Raw genomic sequence first — 19930 nt, 5'->3', positions numbered from 1 at the left:
TCCAAGGCCCAGAGACCCATATGATCTCTGCCACACCTGTGTGGGGTGCCCACCTGGGTGTCAGCCACGGAGAGGGGACGGCTGACGGCCTTGGGCGGGGGAGAAGCAAGAGAGGGGCCCTCAGCCAGGGGCGCGCCAGGCCAGCTGGGGCGAGACTGAGGGCGCCCCGGACTGACTGTGCGCCCCGGCCCGCCCGGCCGGCCACGGGGAGAGGGCGGGGTCCCGACTAGACGCTTGGCCCCGCCCGGAGTCGCGGCCGGGCGCCGGGCTCGTGCGGGCAGGGTCCAGGGCGCACGCCCAGCGGCCCTGGAGGCCCCGCCCCCGGGGAGGTAGGCACCACCTTCTCCGGGAGCGACCCGGGGGCCTGCGACCGGCGCGCGCCACACCCCTCGCGAGTAGTGCCCCGGCGGCGCCGCCGCCCGCTCACCTGCGCTCGCTGCTCGCCCTCGGTGCGCGCGACGATGAACTCGCTCTTCAGGAAGAGAAACAAAGGCAAATACAGCCCCAAGGTGCAGACCCGGAGGTAAGGGGCGCCGCCCGCCGCGCTCGGAAATCCCGCGCGCTGCGGGGCGCCCCAGCGGGGAAGCACCTCCCTGCGCGTGGAGGGACGGCCGGGCCGCGAGGGCTGCCGGGCGCCCGGGAAGCGCAGCCCTGGGAAGCCCAGGGGGCCGGGAACTGAGCCAGACAGGGGTGCGCGACGCGCGGGAACACGGGGCCGGAGGGCCGCCCTTAAGCTGGCAAGCACCGTCGGACGGGGACTGGGGATGGGCTGGGGGTGCCCGGGGGAAACACGGTATCTGGCACCAGAGAGTTCTAGGTGTCTGGCGAGTGGCAGCACTGACTTGGGCTTCCAGACGGCGGGGACCGAGCTGGAGGTGCAGGAGAACTCCGTGTCCTGGCGTCGCCCTTGCGCCGGGGGCCCTCCTGGACCGGGAGGCACGGCTGGGGTGCGGAGTGGTGTGCCTAGAGGACGCTACACCTTGGGCGGGGGCGCGGCGGGGAACCCAGGAAGCATTGTCTAGGGGCGCACGGGGTCAGGGAAATTGAGCTGGGGCGTGCAGGGCGCTTACCAGCCCTTCTTAGAGAGCGCGCAGGTGCTCCCAGTTAGGGAGGGACGAGATGGGAGTGGCGCGTGGCGGGGTGGGGGGCGGGGGTGATGGGTGCCACCTGCCACAGCGCTTCCCGGCACCTGCCACCCTCTGCTCCAGTGCCTCGCCGAGAGGAGCCGGTGGGGGGGGGCACATGCTGAGGCGCCCCCGTCCCCAGGGCAGCCACGCTGGGGTCTACACCGGGGCCTCCTCCCAGCTGCATGGTTTCTCAGGGGCGTGCCCCACCCCACCCCTAGCCCAGAAACTGGCAACATCTCTGAACAACAGGTTCCCAGGGAGGCCTGGGAAGGGAATGACAAGTCTTGATGTGTTTGCGTTGAGAAGGCAGCCCACGTCCGTTTTGATAAGCCTTATGTATTCATTTAATAACCGGTTTAGGGGAGCCTCCTGGAGATGCTGAGATTGATGGAGAGGGTGGCACTTCCCTGGTCTAGGGAATGTGAGGTGGGGGTTCCCCACTTGGAGAACTCTACCAGGCTTCTCCCAACAAAGGGCTTCATTCAGGAGGGAGACTCCCCGAGTTGCATAGCCCACCTGTGTGGGAGGACCCACCCGAGGTGCCCTGATCATGAGCCCACCCCCTCACTCCCTACCCCCCAATTCCCCAGGCCGCAGATTAGGGCGAGAAAAAGACTCCAGCCAGGGCTTTCACCCCATTCTGTGACCCAGCCCAGGAAGACCTGTCGGACAGGTGCAGGTGGGCCTGGGGTAATTGGGGGGGGGGGGGGCGTGTGCAGGCTCTGTTACCATGAGTTCCAGCCCTTCAGAAACTCCTCAGCCCTGTGATCCCACCGCCCCCATCTCCCCTTTGGGCTGTTCAAGTTCAGAGGCATGTCTTCTCCTCTCCTCCAAGGTCCCCCCGCCCGACAGCTTCCCTCATCTTCCACTACCCCAGACACTGGGCAGGGCCGTGTACGCTGCTCCTCTGTGGCCGGGTCCAGCTGGCTCTCAAACTCAGCTGGGGTCCCGTCCAGTCCCTGGGCTGTTCTCGGCATTGCACAACCGCATTCTCCATGCCAGCCATGGAGGGCTGTTCTGCTCTCCCCCTACCAAGACTCGGGCCCCTCCAGTGCCTCCCACGTGGACACACCCACACACCAGGAGATGGGCCACGTCTTGCCCTGTGTCTAGTCTCCCAAGGCCCGGGCTTGGACGTAACAGAAAGTTATAATGAACCCTGATGAGCCGGGAGGTCTCGGCCTCCCCAGTAGGGGTTGGGAAGGAAGCAGTTCTCATCTTTTTCAGCGCTGGGGACTCAGGGACTGGAGTCCTACCCCAATTCCGCCCCTCTCTACACTCCTGCCCAAGGCACCCAGCCCTTGGCTGATAGCCATTGATCCCAAATTTCAGGTTAGAGGTCTCTTCTCCAGGAAGCCTTCCTGATTTCCTCCCCAGGATGGGGTGAGAGACCCTTCCCCCGAGCTTGCCCTGAGTAGATAGCAGGTGCTTCCCTGCGTGGGCTCACCAGGCCAGTGCATCCCTCTGCCCCTTCCCCTTGGTGGGGACAAGTTCACGGCCAGATTGTGGGGTGGGGGCAGCCTCCTGGCCCGTCCGCTCAACAAGAACCTCACGAGTGTTACCTGGTATGTCCAACCGGTCATGGAGCACTGACCCCCCAGGTCCCTCTGTCACCCTGAGTTTCCTGGGGGCCTCCTCTGGGGGCGGGTTGGGTCGCCAGTGAGATCCAGCGTGGCGAAGAGGGTAGGAGCTCCACCCTGGGGGCAGAATGTGTCACTTCTGACCCCGGCTTTGCCACATCTGCTGCAGGGAACCTCTCTGAGCCTCAGTGTCCTCATCCACAGAGCAGAGATGGTGTGCATAGGTGTCTCCTGCCCGAGATTGCGAATGTGACAATGGAGAGAATGCCCCTGGCGCATAGGAAGTGCCCAGACAGAGGGTCAGCACCGCCACCGCCCGACCGAGGGGACCCAGGAGCCCAGAGCTGTGACCTTCCCCAGGCTGTCACAGGCTTTGGGCTGCAGGAGCACCCCCACTGAGAACGCCATGCCTCCCTGTTGGTCAACCTTTCAGCAGCTGAAACCAGGGCAGGCTGGGGCAGGGTGGGGACCCTGCCGCTCCCATTGCCCTGGCTCCCAATGCTGGGTGTGGGAGCCCATGTTCACACCTGAGCTGATGACAGGGTCAGGCCTGGCGGTGCAGGTCCCTGAGGACAGTGTCCAGCCCAGTGGGGAGGCCTCCACCATTGTGAACAGTGGCTGAGAGTGCAGCCCCAGCCAGCTGCCGCCGTCTGACTGTGTGACCTGGGGCAAGCTGCTTGGCCTCTCTGAGCCTGTTTTCTCACTTGTAGAATGGATACAGGCTTAGTACCTGCCTGGTGACATTGCTGGCATGAGGACTAAATGAAAAACTACAGGAAAAGGGCTGAGAATTGTAGGAGGCCTCGGTCTACAGCAGCTGCGATGATTATAATTACTGAACAAATGCACGTAAGGCACCAGCAGTGTACCCGGGACTGAACCGGACGCTGATGCCCAGGCTGTGCACTGCCGAACTTCGGGGGTGCCATTCCTGGGGGTGGAGGGGGATGGTGACAGTCTCCCCGCATTTGATGGAGTTGTGCTTAATTACGAGTTTGGTTAGAAGACTGAACCTAGGGAGCTGCGGGAGCCCGGCAGGGGCAGTGGGACAAAACGGGACAGATGGGGTCTCCTGCCTAGCTGTCCTGGCGCTGGAGAGGGTGGACGGCTGGGCGCCCACGGAGGACTTCCAGGAGGCATCCAGCCTGCCCTGGTGAGGAGTGGGGCAGATCCAGCTCTGGACTGAGACTGAATTCTACCTCCGTGTGATTTTGGCAAAGAAATTTGGTCTTGCTGAGCTTCAGCTTCCCCATCTGTAAAATGGGACTGGTTTTGCCCGTCTACCCAGACCTGGGTCCCAGTAAGTGCCCATCAGGCTGGCCTTGCCTCCTGACTTCACCTGGGCAGGGTCCTGCAGGAATGGCCCAGTCCTAAAGGGGGGACCCTGTCTGGGAGGCAGGGACCAAGGCTTTTGAGGCTGGTGGTGGGCGCTGCCCTCCTGGAAGCTGGCTGGGGTACCCTGAACCTCTTGGTGCTTAAGAGCACAGAGTTTGATATCAGCTAGGTGTGAGTTCAAGCCCTAACTCTGCCTCTCCTGAGCTGTGTGACCCTAGGCGGGTCACTGGACGTCTCTGCATCTCCGTTGCCTCACCTGTGAGGTGGGAGTGACACAAGAAGCTCCCAGCTGGTGAGGCGGCTGGAGTAGGGACGGGCCCGGCCACGGTCCTCCTTCCTGTGAGCACCCGGCCGAGTGCAGCAGCCCGTGTTAGTGATCACATGCTGCCATTAAGGGTAAGAGTCATGCTGAAGCGAGAGCGGGCCAGGCCGCTGGTCGTCTAGCCACATGGGGCAGGTCAGCTGACTCTCCCCCATTCACCCCACCAGTCACACGGACCCCCTCTCAAGCAGACACATAGAGATACACATGAACATGTTGGGCGGCAGCAGCAGGAAGGACTAAATGATTTGGGGGAGGCCCCTGCCAGCATACGGGCAACTTGCACTGCAGGGAGCTGCCCGGCCATCTCTCAAGCATCTCATTCTCACCCCGTGCCCATTTCTCGGATGGTTAATGCTGAGGCCAAGAATAAAGGCACTCACCTGGGGCCCTGGGCCCCTGGGGAGGGAAACCAGGTCTCCGCACCCACACTAGGGCTGGCGGCAGCAGTCCTCGGGATGGCCCCGGGCCTGCTGGGGGAGTTGCGGCTTGGATTCCTGGAGTTCACCCAGGAGACGGCTGCACCTCCTCTCGCCTTGCCCTCATTGCCCAGCCCTTCTCTTGCACAGGCATGAGACCTGGTAAATGAGGCTCAGAACAGAACTGGGCTTAACCTATAAGAAAGGCTTCTGGTGGTGGCCTGTCAGTCATGTCAGTGGCCACCATTGGGGACAGGGTGTTTGGGAGGGAAGCTTGGCTCAATTTTTATCTTTTAGGCAACACTCTAAGGAGGGTGAGGGGTATGCGGAGGGCCCTGGGGGCTGGGGAGAAGCTGCCTCTGAGCATTTCCAAGGCTCCTTGTCAGGGGGGAGGGCCCAGGATTCCCAGTGCCTCTCTGCTCCATGCAGGGCCGTGTGAGGTGCCACCAGCGCCATGTGCCAGTCTCCTGGCCTGCCTGTGCCAGACTGTCTCCAGGAGAGGGAAGTGTGCTCTGGTCTTTGTTGTCTCTGCTTTCGGTAGGTTTTCTGTGTTGCAGCCTCCTGAACCTGGGGAGGGAGGCCCCTGGTGCCCTTTGTACATCCAGGCAGGACAGACCTGTCTTCAGGGCCCAGTCCCGCCCTGTCCTGCACCCGTTCCTGCCTCCAAAGCTTGCAGCCCAGGCAACCGGTAGCCTTTCCCAGTCCCTTCTCCCCATGGCAGCCAGGAAGCTGCTTTGCAAAATGCAAATCTGATCCTGTCCCCGCTGCTTACCGCCGCCCCCCCACCTGCCCCAGGTTTCCTCCTGCCATCAGGCCCTGGGAGCTGCTGCCGTGCCCAGCACGAGCACACCCCTCATCCCCTCCTTCCCTCGCTGCTTCCAGCCCTCTGGCCTTGGCACCCGCTGCTCCTCCTGCCTGGCGTGCTCTTCCCACCCCCCTTCGCTCCTCGGTGGTGGCCTCTGTTCCCCAGGGAGGTCCTCCCTCGCCCTCTGCTGGGCAGATCCACCTGCTCTAATGTCTTGCCCATCTCCTTTGTCACTCTTATCCCAGAGGCCATTTTACCTCTGTGTGGTGGCCAGACAGGGACAAGTCAGTGTGCCCCAGGGACTGGCCAGAGTGGCCTGTGCTGAACGGATGCAGGAGCGCGAGCCACGGGGCACCGCACGCACACGGTACAGGCACCTACTCGACCACCTAGAGGGTGGGGGCAGCTGAACGGTCGCTTCTGCCTCGTGGGAGGAATTCGGGGGCCCGAGCAGAGAGTGCCCACTGTCCTCCACCCCCATCCAGTCACCTGCGTGCTCAGTAAACAGGCGGTAACACTGCAGGGTGATAAGTGCTGAGACGGTGGAGGTGAAGGGGCCCCGGCCGGCTGGCTGGACTTGTGGAGGAGGGGGCGTCCAAGTGGGCCTGGGATGGCTGAGGAGAGAGCACAGAGTGGGGGTGTGTGTCCACAGGCCTGAACCTGGAAGGGCGTCAGAGAGCAGACCACGTTGGGGAAGGGTACAAAGAGTACATTTGTGTAGATTTAAAAAAACATTCAGACGGAGCAATTCTGTTAGATGTTTCGGGATGCAGACACAGATAGGTCTTGAAAATGTAGAACAGATTTAGGAAGAAACCAGCAGCTTCAAAATTATGCTACCCCAGGGGGAGGGGCTAAGGAATCATGAATGATAGCATTGTATTTCTTTTAAACAAAATCTGAAGCAAATATGGCAACTGGGGTACATCAGCTGTCTTGGTGGCAGGAGTCTTTTCCGTGCTTTCTTGCATTTTTGAGCTAGGTCACCAGGTGCCCAGTTTTAGGAACCTGAGGGCTGGGATGGACAGGGAGAGCTGGCAGCAGGAACGGCTTGGGCAGGAGCCTGGAGGGAAGCCCAGAGTCCTCTATCCTGGGCTCCTGTGTCTTGGTGAGCTGGTGGCGGGGGTGGGGAAGGAAGTAGCCTCAGGAGGGCAGGGTGCCTGAGGCCTGGGGAGAAGGAACGCAGGAGAAGCAGGAAGGTCCCAGATGGGAAGACACAAATAGAAAGTCTCAGGAAGTGGGGGTCCAGGAAAGGTGTGGACATACAAGGGGATCTGAGATTGAGTCCTGAAAAACTGCCCTAGATTGTGATTATATTATCTTGCTTAGATAATACTGCATCCCCTGTCTCTTCCAGGTGAGGCTCAGAGTTTCAGTAACCCATCCAAGGACCCTTGGCTTCTCTCACCTTGGTGTTCTGAGCCAGGAACTGGCGGGCAGGGTGTCCCAGCAGGCCCCCTGGACCATCCTTTCCTGGGCAGAGGGGTTTGCTGAGTCTTTAAGATAAACACACTCTGAACTGCTTGCTGACTGGCAGCTCCACCTGCGCCTGCTGCCCTTGCAAGGCTGCATGGCTGCAGGAAAACTGGTACATGCAGAATTCTTGCTCCCAGTAGCTGGGCTCAGGTTTCAGACTCGTGGCACTCATGGCTTTCACTTCTCTGTCCTGGGCTCGGGGACTTCTTGGCTCCAGTTAAAGGTTGAAGAAGAATTCAGAGTTTGTGCCTCCAGAACAGGGGGGCCTCTTCCCTACTCCTCATTGCTGGAGTGTCAACTCCCTGAAGGCAGGGACTTTGTATGCTGTGAGATTGCTCCTGTCCCCATAGAATGCTGCCTAGCGCAAAGTAGGTGCTCAGCAAACAGTGGTGGAAGGTCTGTTTTGACTGTGACTTGGAGGAGTGTGAGGTGATGGAGAGGACTGGAGATGAGGCATGTGAAGCATCAGGTGTGTAGTCGGTGCTTAGTTAATAGAGGCTGGTACTCCTTGTCTGCTGGTCTTGAACCTGAATGACCTCCTCACACTCTAGGATGCCAAGATTGCCTTGAGCCCTGTTTGAACCTTGCAAAGCATAGTCCTTTAAGACATGCCCTGGTGTTACCGGAAGCAGCTGGAACGATGAGAGCCCAAAAGCATGGGCCCAGAGGCGGGATGGCCTTCCCTGGGCAGAAGCAGATTGGGCTGTGAAACAGAGCCAGAGTCACTACTCCAGCAATCTTCTCAGTTTAGAATGTACTTCCCCAGAATTATTAGCTGGGCGTGGTGGAATTCACTGTCTAATTGCCACAGAAGGTTTCAGTAGAGAGAATATCAGTCACCTGACCAATCAATCGTATTTATTGGATGCTCCCTTGTACTGTTTTCTCACAAGACTTCCTGTCTGGTCCCCGCAGCCCCGGGACACGCTGCTGGGTGTGTTCCATCGTCCCCAGCCCTGGCTGCATATTAGAATCATCTGAGGGGCTTTAAAAGCAATGTCCAGGTCCTATCACAGACCAGTTACGTCACAATCTCTGGGGCAGGGCCCAGACTTCAGTTTTTTATGTGTAGCTAAGAGTGCAAACCACCTATTTACACTGACTGCGTTGCTCCATCTTGTCTCGGAGCTACATGCCCCTCTCTTTTCCTTTTCAGAACGTTGCACTCTTTTCTTTTATTCTCAGCCTTCTTGTTCTGTTTCATTTCAGGAGTGTGCCTTATAAAATGGCATCAAACTGGCTTTTGTTCTTGTATTTTCACGTGAGAATCTTTTAAGAGGAGAGTTTAACTCATTCACGTTTAATATAATGACTAGTGTGTTTGGACCTATGCCTGCCATATAATTTTGCATTTCCTGTTTACCATGCTTTCTCTTTCCTTTTTGCTCTTTTCCTGCTTTTTATTGGACTGAGCTATATTTTCACAATTAATTCAGGATATAAGGCCTGAATGTGACAGAGTGGATGAATACCCTGACACAGGCAGTTTGCATCTTTGTAATTATAGTTAACAGGGTGCTTTTCTTTGTCTTGCCTGTTAGATTATAAGCCTTTGGACAGTAAGGACTTACTTATCTGTTGGGGGACCTTTCTGTAGCCCTTAATTCCAGGCCTCATGTAGGTTTGAGATTCAATAAATAGGTGTTAAATTGAGTAGATGTTTTATATAGAATGGACAACACCTGTCTCTGGGGTAATAAAGAAGGACCTGTCCCTGGGGCCTCTAAGAGAGCTGGTGAGATGACAAGGAGCTGGGGCTGGGGGTGAAGATTTATTCCGCAATGATTGACAATCTAGAAGACCAGCTGGGGTACAGCAGTCACCTGCACAGATGCTTACTAACCCTATAGCCCCAGGCAGGTCCCCCCCCTTCCCCAGGCTCAGTGTGCTCATAAGCGCTGGGAGCAGTAATAGTACTGACCTCACAGGTTGTTATGAGAATCAAAGCAGGAACGTGGGTCAGGCACAGGGTGGGGTGTGGCCCACAGAAGGTGTTCCCTCTGTGCCCCAAAAGGTGTGCTCAAAGGGATAAGCTGGGAACCCCACATAGAAGCATCTTAGGAGAATGACTCATCCCTCAGTTGCCACCCCTGACTGTTACCCAACCTCTGGGGTTAATGGTAGATGGGATTGTTTAAAGATGTCAACAAGATATAAATCTGTCTCCCCTGGGTGGTGAGCACCTTGCTGCTTCGTCCCGTCTTCCCGATGTCACTTTATGGCTTGGTATTGGTGGCCCCCCCTGTTGTGAGGAGGTGGCTCTGGAGTCTGTTCAGATCCTGGCACCCCCCCTCCCACTTCCCAGCTGTGTGACCTTGGACAGGTTTCTTAACCCCTCTGATCCTCAGTTATCTTCATTTGGAAAAATGGGGAGAGAGGAACTGTTGACATGCTATAAAACTTCTCAATTTGATATCTATTTGTTGAGCCCCAAGCCTGTCCAAGGCCTGGAATTAAGGGCTACCAAAGGGCCTCCCCAAAAGTGAGTAAATCCTTATTGTCCAAAAGTTTAAAGACTCATAGACTAAGAAAATTGCCCCAATGGCTGTAAATGTGCCTTTCTCCTGGGGCTAGAAGATGTCAATACACGGAAGGGCTGCATGGGAGATGGACACCTCGTGGGTGCTCTTAATGTTTAGTACTTCATATTAAGTCGTTTCCTGAGCACGTATTGTGTGTGCCTTTGTGTCAAGGATGGGACAGTTGTCTGGGAGAGACAAACTCACCTGCTCAGCCAGTCAGTGTTTAAAGAGGTGGAGGCTGGGGGCCACCCAACGCCAAGAGGTGAGCCTCCCCCCAGGTCTGCGGGTCCCCAGGAGCTGCTCAAGCTCTGGTCCCAGAGGCCAGCCGGACCCAGAAGAGGAAGACTGTGGCTGCAGGAGGCCAGGCCCCTTCCACGGGCTCTGGGGCAAGGTGTGCACTCCTGTGCGTTCCAGACATTCCGAGGCTGAAGCCTCCCCTTCTCCTTCGTGCACACCCACTGAGACAGAATTAACCCCAAAAGGGAAGAACCGTAGATGCGATCAAGGGCCAGAACGTGGGGGTTGACTCGGGCCTGGAGGACAAGGGGGCTCTGACCAGGGAGGGAGGGCTGTCCCCCCCAGACGTGCCCCGTGCCTGCCGCTTCCCATCTCTACACACAGAGAGAGCAAGTAGGCTGTGACCAGCAGGGAACAGGAAGGGACCTGGGAAAGGGGCTGATGGTGGGGTTGTGGCCTCTCCGTGGTCTCTGGGGCGTGATCTGTTCCCCAGAGTGGCAGGTCAGGAAAGAGGTAGCCTGCAGGGAGGGGTGGCCCGGGAGCAAGCCAAGTGCCTCTGGCTGTGCCCCGTGGCCTGTGGGCCGTCAGGCAGCCAGGGACCCATAGACAAGCTCTGGCCTTGGGCCCGGTGTCTGGCCAGCCCATGTGGGTCCCACGGGAGAGTGGCAGGGAGCCAAGGAAATGGCCATTAGGAGGCCTGCCTCGGTGACAGGCTCTGCACGGGGCCAACAGATGCCCCGAGCTTCTGTTGGCTTTATCGTGGCAGACCTGACGCACTGTAGCCACTGTGGGCTTCCAGCAAAGTGGTCCAGAGACCACAGGTTCACCTAGAACTGTGCTGTGCTTTTGGTAAGTGTCAGCCACACGAGGTGTGCTTAGAACACACAGATGTGCTGGCAGTAAAACCGGCATACCAGGCTTTGAAGACTTAACTGAAAAAATGTCACATTCATAATGTCCTATTGACTACCTGTCAAAAATATACTTTAGATATGTTAGGTTAAGTAAAATACTGTAGGAAAATTAAGTTCACCTGTTTCTTTTGACCTTTTTCGCATGGCTGCTAAAGAAATTTAAACTTCAAATGTGGCTTGCAGTTGATTTCTAGTGGACAGAAGTGGCTTTGCACACAAAGCCACTAAGTACCCAGTCCTCCCCTTTGGGGTGTTTCCTACCTATGAAATGTGTCTTTGTGTTTGCTACTGTGCGAGAGACCCGGTCACCCTATTGTCTGGACAAGGAAATTAAGGCCAGGCAGGTGGAATAGCACGTGTGGTTACACCAAACACGGGCAGCAGGTCCCATGACAGTAGCTGGGTGTGAGGACATGGCAGTGGATAAAACAAACTCCCCCACAGCCCTGAGCCTCCGCAGTGTGACCGCAACATCCGGGTGCTTCACAAAGATCATCTTGGATTGTCTCAAGCCTCTGGGCGGGACCGATTCTTATCCCCATTTTTCAGTCAAGAAAATAGACCCAGAGAGGCACCAGGGCTGGAGCAACAGCACAGGCTACATTCTTCCCCGTGCCAGGCTGACTCGTTTCCTCCCTGCAGACAGGCTAGAGAGGAGAAGGCACCCATTGGCGCACTGTGACTTGGGCAGGGAGGGCTGGAGGCAGGGTGGCTCCCACTGGTGGCGGGGGGTTGGCCATTCATGGTGCCCTGGGCCTCCTTTGGGGGGCAGGAGGCTGGGATGCGGTCCCTTGGGGGCGCTGCTGAGCCCGGGCAGGAGGCGGGGAGACGGAGTGGGACAGCTGGGCATGCGGGCGGGAGACCGCGTCTCGGCCAGGGTGGCCCCCACACAGAGGCCCTCAGAGGGCGAGGCTGGCACACAGGCTCTGAGGCAGGAAAGAGTGCTGGCCGCCTGGACAGGGTGGCCGGGCACAGGGTGAGGGCTGGGGCCCTGTGGGCCGTGGGCAGGAATGTGAGCTCTATTTTGAGCTCCAGTTTGCGGCCGGCTGGTGAGGTCTGGTTGCATCTCTGGAAAATGTGACAAATGAGCGGGAGCTGGGGTGCTGGGGGCGGCTGTTGCATTGGTCCAGGCGAGGCGGCAGCCTGATCAGGTGGAGATCTGTTCCCAAGAGGAACCGGGGAGGGAGAGGCCAGGACCTGGGGTGCTTCTCAGGGCCCTGCTTGAACAACTGGGTAGGCAGGCCCTCCCCACCCTCCCCTTCTGCGGTTTCCCTCCTGCAGACAGGGGTGGGTTCTCAGAGCAGCAGAAACCCTGTGGTTCAAACAGCCCCAGACCCCTGCAATCCCCGAATCCCCCGGCCCAGTCCTCAGCCCAGACCCAGGACCGGGTCTGGGGTCATGTCCTCCTGGCAGCCTCGTTGCCCTTGTTACCCACATACATGCATCAGCTCCCCTGCAGGGATTGGAGGAGACATTTCCGAATATTGAGGTCATGTGTGAATTCCCCACACCTGGGCGAGGTGACATCGTAAGGCAGAACTAGAGTGTGTCTGGGCTTGCACAAGGCTCAGCGTGAATGACATGGGTGGCCTGGTGCCAGTGGGTTCTTAGGTCAGGCCTCAACCGCTGGCTTTTATCAGCTCCTTGAAAAGAGACCAAATCCCTGGGCAGGGACCTCAGGTGGGAGCAGAGAGCCTGGGCTCACTGCCTGAGGCAATGTTTTATGTCGGCTCTCTCCTCTCTGCCCAGCCCCGTGGTCTGCATACAGAGATGACCCCCACTGACAGATGGGGAACCAAGGCCCAGAGAGACTGAGGGATTCACAGCTTAATGGGACTGAGCCAGGGTTCCAGTCCAGGCTGTCTGCCTTCACTCTGGGTGTCTAAGTAGTGGGCCATACTGCCCCCTGAGCTGCAGAAAAGGGCAAGGGGCACCCTCACAAAATTAAAATAAGAAGAGGTGACTAGCAGGATGGAGGGTGAGGGTCCCCTGAGATGCATTTGTTCTCTTTTTTTGCATCCCTAGCATCTAGGTCACCCAGGTGCCACCCTTCAGCACTCCTGCTGACCTGACCTGACCACGGGCTTTCCTGGCCATGCCCGGGTATCCCCCAGCCGGTTCCTGTCACAGCTCCCCACTTGGCAGCTGACCTCCTCCGCTCCGAGTGGAAAGCAGGTCGGTCTGTGGTTACTGAGTTTCCAACTCCCGCGGACAGAGCAGGGGTACCTGATGCCACCTGAGGCCCCCAGGCCCTTTCTCTGCAGCCCCAGTGCTCAGGGTATATGCCCTGGGACACAAAGAGGCGCCTGTTCCAGGTTGGCGCCTCTGGGCTCAAGCCCAGAAAGTCCTTGTTTGTCCCTGAATGTGTCCCCAAACCCAGCCCCAGGGATCTGAGGAAACCTCAGGGCACCTCCCAGCCAGCCTGCACCCCATTTTTCCCTTTTTGCACCAGAAGTCTCATACACAGATCAGGCCAAGTAAGTTGGGCTCCTTGCCACACCTTGGCCATGACCCTGGCCTGCCTGGATCCCTGCCAGCCTCCAGCTTCCTTAGCTCCGGAGAAGAAAACAAGGGCTTGATCCCCTGGGACCCAGCCCCAGGCTGCCAGGTGTGACCCCCACCTGGTGGCTGAAACCCTCCCAGCAGCTGCTGACCACGGGCTGGGCTGAGGAGGTCCTTCCCGGGGACAGCTGCGGCCTGCGTCCTCATCAGCTTTTACCAGGGGGTCCCAGGCCGCGGCACTCCACCTGCTCTCTCTGCCTGTCCACACAGGTGGGCATCCTGGAGTCCATTTCCCATCACCCAGGAGCATCTGCCCCTCTAGGGGTTTGCTGGGAATCCAGAAAGAAACTTAAAACAAAAAAAGAATGATAAACATTTTTCTAATTCCCTGGTTTTCCCCAAATGTCCTTTTTCTGCTCCAAGACCCCATGTGCCATTTGGTCATCAGGACTGCTTAGTTTCCTCCAGGCCGTCTTTGGCGACCTTGACTCTTTTGAAGAGGTTGGTCAGGTGTCTTGCTGACCCCCTCCCTTTGGCTTTATCTGCTGGCTCCGAGCCAGATGGAGGAACTGCCTGACTGGGAAGGATCCCGAGAAAGTGCTCTGGTGTCAGGAGTCCCACAGAGTTGATGTGCCTTCTCCCTGGTGGTGTAGGCCTTGCTGTCCCCTCCACTGCGAAGTTCCTGTTTTTCAGAAGGAGCCCAGATTACAGGACCAAGCAATACTGGCAAGCAGGGGTCCCCAGGAGAGAAAGGGGGGGGTCCATGGGAAGAGGCCCATGTGCCTTTCAGTGCGTGGTGTGAGGGCTCTGGGCTGGGGACGGCAGCTGCCGTGGGGACCCGCTGCATGAATGAACGGCCGTGGCCACCGCGTTGGAGGCCCTGCAGCGTGCTAGGGAATTCTCATTCCTTCACTGAACGTATATCTGTGGGGCATTCCTATGAGCCAGGCACTGTTTTAGGCTCTGGTGAAATGAGTGATGCTTCACTTGTGAGCTTAAATGATCTTGAATCTGCGTTTGGGCCCCCAAAGGCTGTTCTGAATCCCGGCTCAGTCGAACCCCAAATTGGCCTTTGAAACTCAATTCAGGTATATCCAGAAGTGACCCTGAGCACCCCCACCCTCCGCCCACCTCATATAACTAGGCAAGATGTACTACTCCCATTTTATAGATGATGAAACTGAGGCTCATAAACACAAAGTAGCTCCTCTAAGGTTATACCTATGGCTGGTGCCGTCAGGATTTGAACCTGTCTGGCTCCAGACACCAGCTGCCCCCCGGGGGACCTTGGATGGGTGCCTTCACAGTTTGCTCATCTGTGTAATGAGCAGGTGGGGCTGGATGACTTCTGAGGCACCTTTCAGTGCCGACAGCCTCTGCCCTCACCTGTGTCTATGTGATCCTTTGACCGAGTACAGGGAGGGCCGGGTGCGTTCTCCTCTCGGCATGTCACTCGGGTCTGCCTCCCCTTTCCTGGCTCAGCTGGCTGACTGCTGTCTCTGTGGGTAGGACAGGAGAGATGAGGGTGGTGGGGAAGGGCTGTGTCTTGACTTCCAGCAGCCGGGATGACGGCCCACAGGTACCTCGTCTGGCTGCCCCAGTGTGGCTTATTAGTGAGATGAAAAGCTGGAGCGGCCACCCCGAGATCTGTGCCCCCTCCCTGTGGCTCTCCCTACCTGCCCGCACTCCTGCACTCTGGCATGGAGCTCTGCGGCACTCACGGGGACACCGTCGACTCCCTTGGCTGCCTGGACAGGCAGGAGGAATGCAGGGCCCTTTGGGGCCTCTCGGTTGGGACCCTGACCCCAAAAGGCAAAGTGCTTGGACTATACTTCAGAAGCCTGGATTGGAATCCCAGCTCTGCCCTGCTTTGTGGCAATGAGACTGTGGCCAAGTTATCTAGTCACTCTGTGCCTGTTTCCCCATCTGTAAAATGGGGTCACAGTGCTACTTCCAGGGGTGGCAGGATTGAATGAGCTAATATCTATGCGACTTCTTAGCACCAGCTGGGCACATGGTCAGTCCTCTCTGAGCGTTAACTAGCATCTTCCAGGCAGCTGGGCGTATCCTGGGGCTAGCCCAGCCTCCACGGACAACAGGATAAAAGGGGGACAGACAGGAGGTGGTGAGGGAAGAAGAAATGGGCCCCCGTCACTTATAATTTGGATGCTTGCCATTTTTCTGGTAATAGCTTTATTAAGATATAACTCGTGTATCATACCATTCACTCTATTATTTAAAGTGTACAATTCAATGATTTTTAGTACTTTTAGTACAGCCTTAGCATGGCCAACTTTAGAACATCTTCATCACCCCAAAAAGAAGCCTATGGCAGGCACTCCCCACTCCGCCCCCAGCCCCAGGAACCACTTTCTGTCCCTATGGATTTGCCTATTTTAGACACCTTAGGAAAATGGAATCACGCTTTTTGATTCTTGCCATTCTAGTGGGTGAGAAGTGGTACTCCACCGCAGTCTGGGGCATTTGGCATTTTAATTTAATCTGCTCAGTGCCTATAATGTGCTGGGAGCCCCATAGGATGGTCACATAGGGTTGTTAACCTGGGTTCGGGGGCCTGCCTGGGTTGGAATTCTGGCTCTGACGTTGAATTACTGTGTGACGTTGGGAAAGTTACTGAACCTCTCTGGTCCTCAGTTTTCAGATCTGTAAAGTGGCAATAGTAATATAATTACCCACAGGTCAGATACCTATGTTACGGGGTTGGATTCGGTAGGAAGTGAGTGGTGAGCCTGATGTGTATATGAGCTCACACTGTTATGGCGATGGGGGTCATTGCTGTACTGGCTCATGTGATTTCCCCAGCACCCCTAGAAGTGGCTGTTAGGCCAGAGTTCCATCATGTGGCCTCTGGAGCAAGACTGCCTGAGGAGAGTATCCTGGCTCCCCATTCACAAGCCCTGTGACCCTGGGCAAACACCTTGACATCTCTGAGCCTCAGTCTCCTCATCTGTAAAGGGACTTACAAACCTCCCTGGGACTTAGGGTGGGCATGCAATTGAGGTGGTACCCATGGACGTACGTGTCTGATGTCCACCAGAGCACATGCAATGTCAAATTTCCACGACGCCTTTGTGGTCATTCCCAGGCAGCAGATGGGGAACCTGAGTCACTCCGAGGGTGAGGTGCTTGCCTGAGGTCACCCAAGCAGCCAGTGGCCCAGCAGGACTTGGAGCTCATGCCTGTCTGACAGCAAGCTCCTGCCGCTGAGTCCTCCGTCCACCAGGTCCCCGGGCTGGCCGCCTCCCACCGGGCGTCCCCTTCCGATGCTGGGCTTCAGCTGGAATCATAGGCTGGCCTGGGTGGGGCCCAGAGGTGCTTGCCTCACACCTGCCCCAACCAATGACGGGGCTGGTTTGGGAGCTGGCCCCGTGCTCTGAGGGGGTGCTGGGTCCAGGGGTGATGAAGGCTTCCACCTGATGCGCGCTGGAGATTCCCGACGGGCCCAAAATGCTGGGGGCTAAATATTTGGGATGCAACTGCCGTGTTTGGGCATGGCAGGCCGCCTGGGGTGGGACTGAGGAGCCTGAACGTGCTCATATTCCCTGTGTGGTCTGCCCAGCCAGGGAGTGGGGGTGCTGAGGGTCTGCCCATGACCTGGCAGGCCAGACCTTACCCCTCCTTACCCAGGTCCCCCATCCACAGTGCCCCCTTCTGAGCTTTCCTGGCCACTCCACTGAATACCAGCTTTCTCCACTGCAGAACTTCTCAGAGCCTTTTACTGGCTCATGATCTGATGGAGGGGTTGGGTTTTCCTAACTACTTTGACTGACAAAGACTTCATGCAATGAGTGACTTACAGGAGTGAGGTTCCTGGGACCCCACTTTGGGAAAGGCTGCCTCCTTGGTTGACTTTATGGAGGGTACGGACTGGGTCTTGTTCCCCAAGAGCTTCCCTGCCCCCAGTTGCTGTGCACCCAGGCTTGGCATGGAGCAGACCCTCAGGTGAGGTTTGGACGAGGACAGACACAGCTTGTTTGCTGCAGCCTTTTCTACCCCCAGCTTCCACCCATGCCAGAGGTACCGGCAGTATTGGACCTCAAACCCTAAGGGTGTCTGGGCGCCCTGGGGAACCTATAAAAACAGCAGTAGTAGTAGTAATAGAACTTCTGGAGATCTGGATTCAGAGGGGCTGTGGGAGTGCCTGGGACTCTGACCCACAGGAGGGGGCCCAGCCTTGATTTGGGGGATTCTGCTCTGAAAAGCTGGTGGCCCCTGTGCTTCAGGGTCAAAAGCCCTGCCCAGGACCTCCCTCTTGTGTGGCCTGTCATCATTGGTGCCTTGTGTCCACGAGCCCCAAACTCCTCCTCATCCTTCAGAACCCAGCTGACATCACCTCCTCCAGGAAGCCTCGCTGACCACCCCCGTCCCCACCCAGTTGGTCAGGAGGCTCTGCTGGGCAGCCCCAGCCCCCATACCTGCCTCAGTCTTGTAACTATTTCTGTATATTCTGCTTTCCTCCTAGTCTAGAGAGAGAACATTCAGAGGGTAAAGCTGTGTCTGTGTGTGCTGCTGGGCCTGACACACAGTAGGTGCTCAATGAGTGCAGGTGGAATGAAACTTCTGGGTGCTCGGCTGCCCAGGCTCCACTGTGGAGCTGGTACGCAGGGTCTTTGATCCACATCAGGGGATCAGGTGTCAGTGCTGACCATCGCTGGCTGGCTGGGTGACTGGCCCTCTCTGATATTTGCATCTTCGTTTTGTTTAAAGAGAACAAGGGCAGAGCTGGACACTGAATGGTGAGGCTCCTTGATGACTGTGATCACACTCTTCTGTGAGGCTTACGGCTCTCTGCCTGCATAACCTCACCCCCGTCTGTAACGCCCTCTGGGAGAGGTATGGTCATTCCATTGGACAGGGAGGCAGAGGCACAGAGGCACAGCCGCGTGGCCAAGTCACACAGACCCCGCACGACAGTGTCTGCCAGAGGCTGTGCAGCGATTTTGAGGGTAGCCATCTGTGACCGGAGAAAACGCAGAGACGCGGTGGGGAGGCGGTTCTGATCTCATGTCTGAGATGCCCTGGGAGCATCTGAGAGAGGGTCTGAGCTTACTGGTACCCTCCAATCGGCCACGGTACATGCCAAGCTCTGCTTTTCAGCAAGAGAGGGCAGGGCTTGGTCTTGAAGTGTGCAGGCAACCAAGAGTCCGGCAGGGACCCAGTGCCATCGTTTTATTTCTGTGGAATTTATTTTGGCAGTTACTTTCATTTATGGCAAGGATTTCTTGTTTTCTGTTTATAATGGGGAGCTCAAGTCCCCTTTTTAAGTAAATGTATTTAAATATAAAGAATGCATAGGTCAAAAGAAAAGTATCAGGTATTTAACAATAAGGGTGCTTACGCAAAAACTTGTGTCTAAACCTTCATAGTAGCATGATTCATAATGGCCAAGAGGTGGAAACAGCCCAAATGTCCATCAGCGGATAAACACAAGGTGGTCCATCTGCACAAAGGAATATTACTCAGCCATTAAAAGAACAGCTTGACTCATGCTACAACCTGAACTGAAATACTGAATTTCAAATAAAACATTGAAAATACTATGTTAAGAGAAAGATGTCAGACACAACAGGCCACCTTCTGTATGATCCCCCTCATGGGACGTGTCCCCAGTAGACAAAGCCAAGGAGATGGGAAGTCACTGGGAAGAGAGGGCGGGTGATGGCTAATGGGTCAGGGTTTCTTTTTGGGGTAATGAAAACATTCTGGAATTAGATAGTGGTGATGGTCATATAACTTGTGAATAGGCTAAAAAGCACTGAATTTCTACACTTTAAAAAGGGCGAATTTTAAGGTATGTGAATTACATCTTAAAAAATCTGTGGGGAGAGAATGTGGGTGCTCTGCTGAGGTGGCAAACAGGAGTCTTAGAGCGAGTGGCTGGGGTGGGGCTGCTCAGCAGGGGCTGGCTCACACCTGCGGCTTCAGTGACATTGCCCTGGGGGACAGCCGAACTCCCTCTGCGGCTCACTGGGAAGCTCCTGCTCAGCAGGGGTGGTGTGGGGTGGTGGTGTGTGTGTGTGTGTGTGTGTGTGCGCGCGCTGCTCAGCGGGTGTGTGTATGTGTGTGCGCGCGCGCCCTCCCCTCGAGCCACTGGGGCCTACTGCCTTCTGCCCGCAGCATCTCTAACAAGGAGCTGATCGAGCAGCTGCAGAAGAATGCTGACCAGGTGGAGAGGAACATTGTGGACATGGAGGCCAAGGTGCAGAGCGTGAGTGCTCCCCCACCCCGAGGGCCCCCTGCGCCTCCAGCCCCACTCAGGAACAGGGTCTTGTGTGACCCTGTGGCTTCTCACTTGGGGGTGATTCTACCCCGCAGGGTACATGTAGCCAGGTCTGGAGACACGACCCAGCCCCAAAGGTCAGCAGAGCTGGGGTGGAGAAACTCGGAAGAGAGACCCGGGGGGCTGTAGTTCAGCCCCCAGCCTGGGTCGTGTCTGGACGAGAGCCCTAGTCTCAGAGACCAGGCCCCGGTTAGGACCCCTGCTTCGTCGTCACTGTGTGACCTTGGATAAGTACCCTTACCTCTCTGTGAGTGACTCCCTCTGGAAGGAGTCACGCCATCTCCTGGGCTGCCACAAGGATTTGCGGGGACTACACAGTGTGGGGTCACCACAGCCTCTACTCAGATGCATGTGAGCTTCCTCCTTTCTCAGAGAGGACAGAGGACGTAG

General features: G+C 57.0%; 1 protein-coding gene across 1 annotated transcript in view; it reads left to right on the top strand.

Annotated features, from left to right (window-relative positions):
• The first annotated feature begins 353 nt into the window (after window positions 1–353).
• The window catches only part of LOC118916006 (periplakin-like), a 41933-nt gene continuing 22356 nt past the window's right edge, over window positions 354–19930 (top strand). The window contains 2 exon segments of the mRNA XM_036892499.2: window positions 354–523; window positions 19378–19468. Coding sequence (XP_036748394.2) covers window positions 462–523; window positions 19378–19468 — 153 coding nt within the window. The 5' untranslated portion in view covers window positions 354–461.

Source organism: Manis pentadactyla, chromosome 7 (assembly GCF_030020395.1).
Source record: "Manis pentadactyla isolate mManPen7 chromosome 7, mManPen7.hap1, whole genome shotgun sequence".
Lineage (NCBI taxonomy): Eukaryota > Metazoa > Chordata > Mammalia > Pholidota > Manidae > Manis > Manis pentadactyla.
The sequence above is the reverse complement of the archived record's forward strand: the minus strand, read 5'-3'. Positions and strand labels throughout refer to the sequence as shown.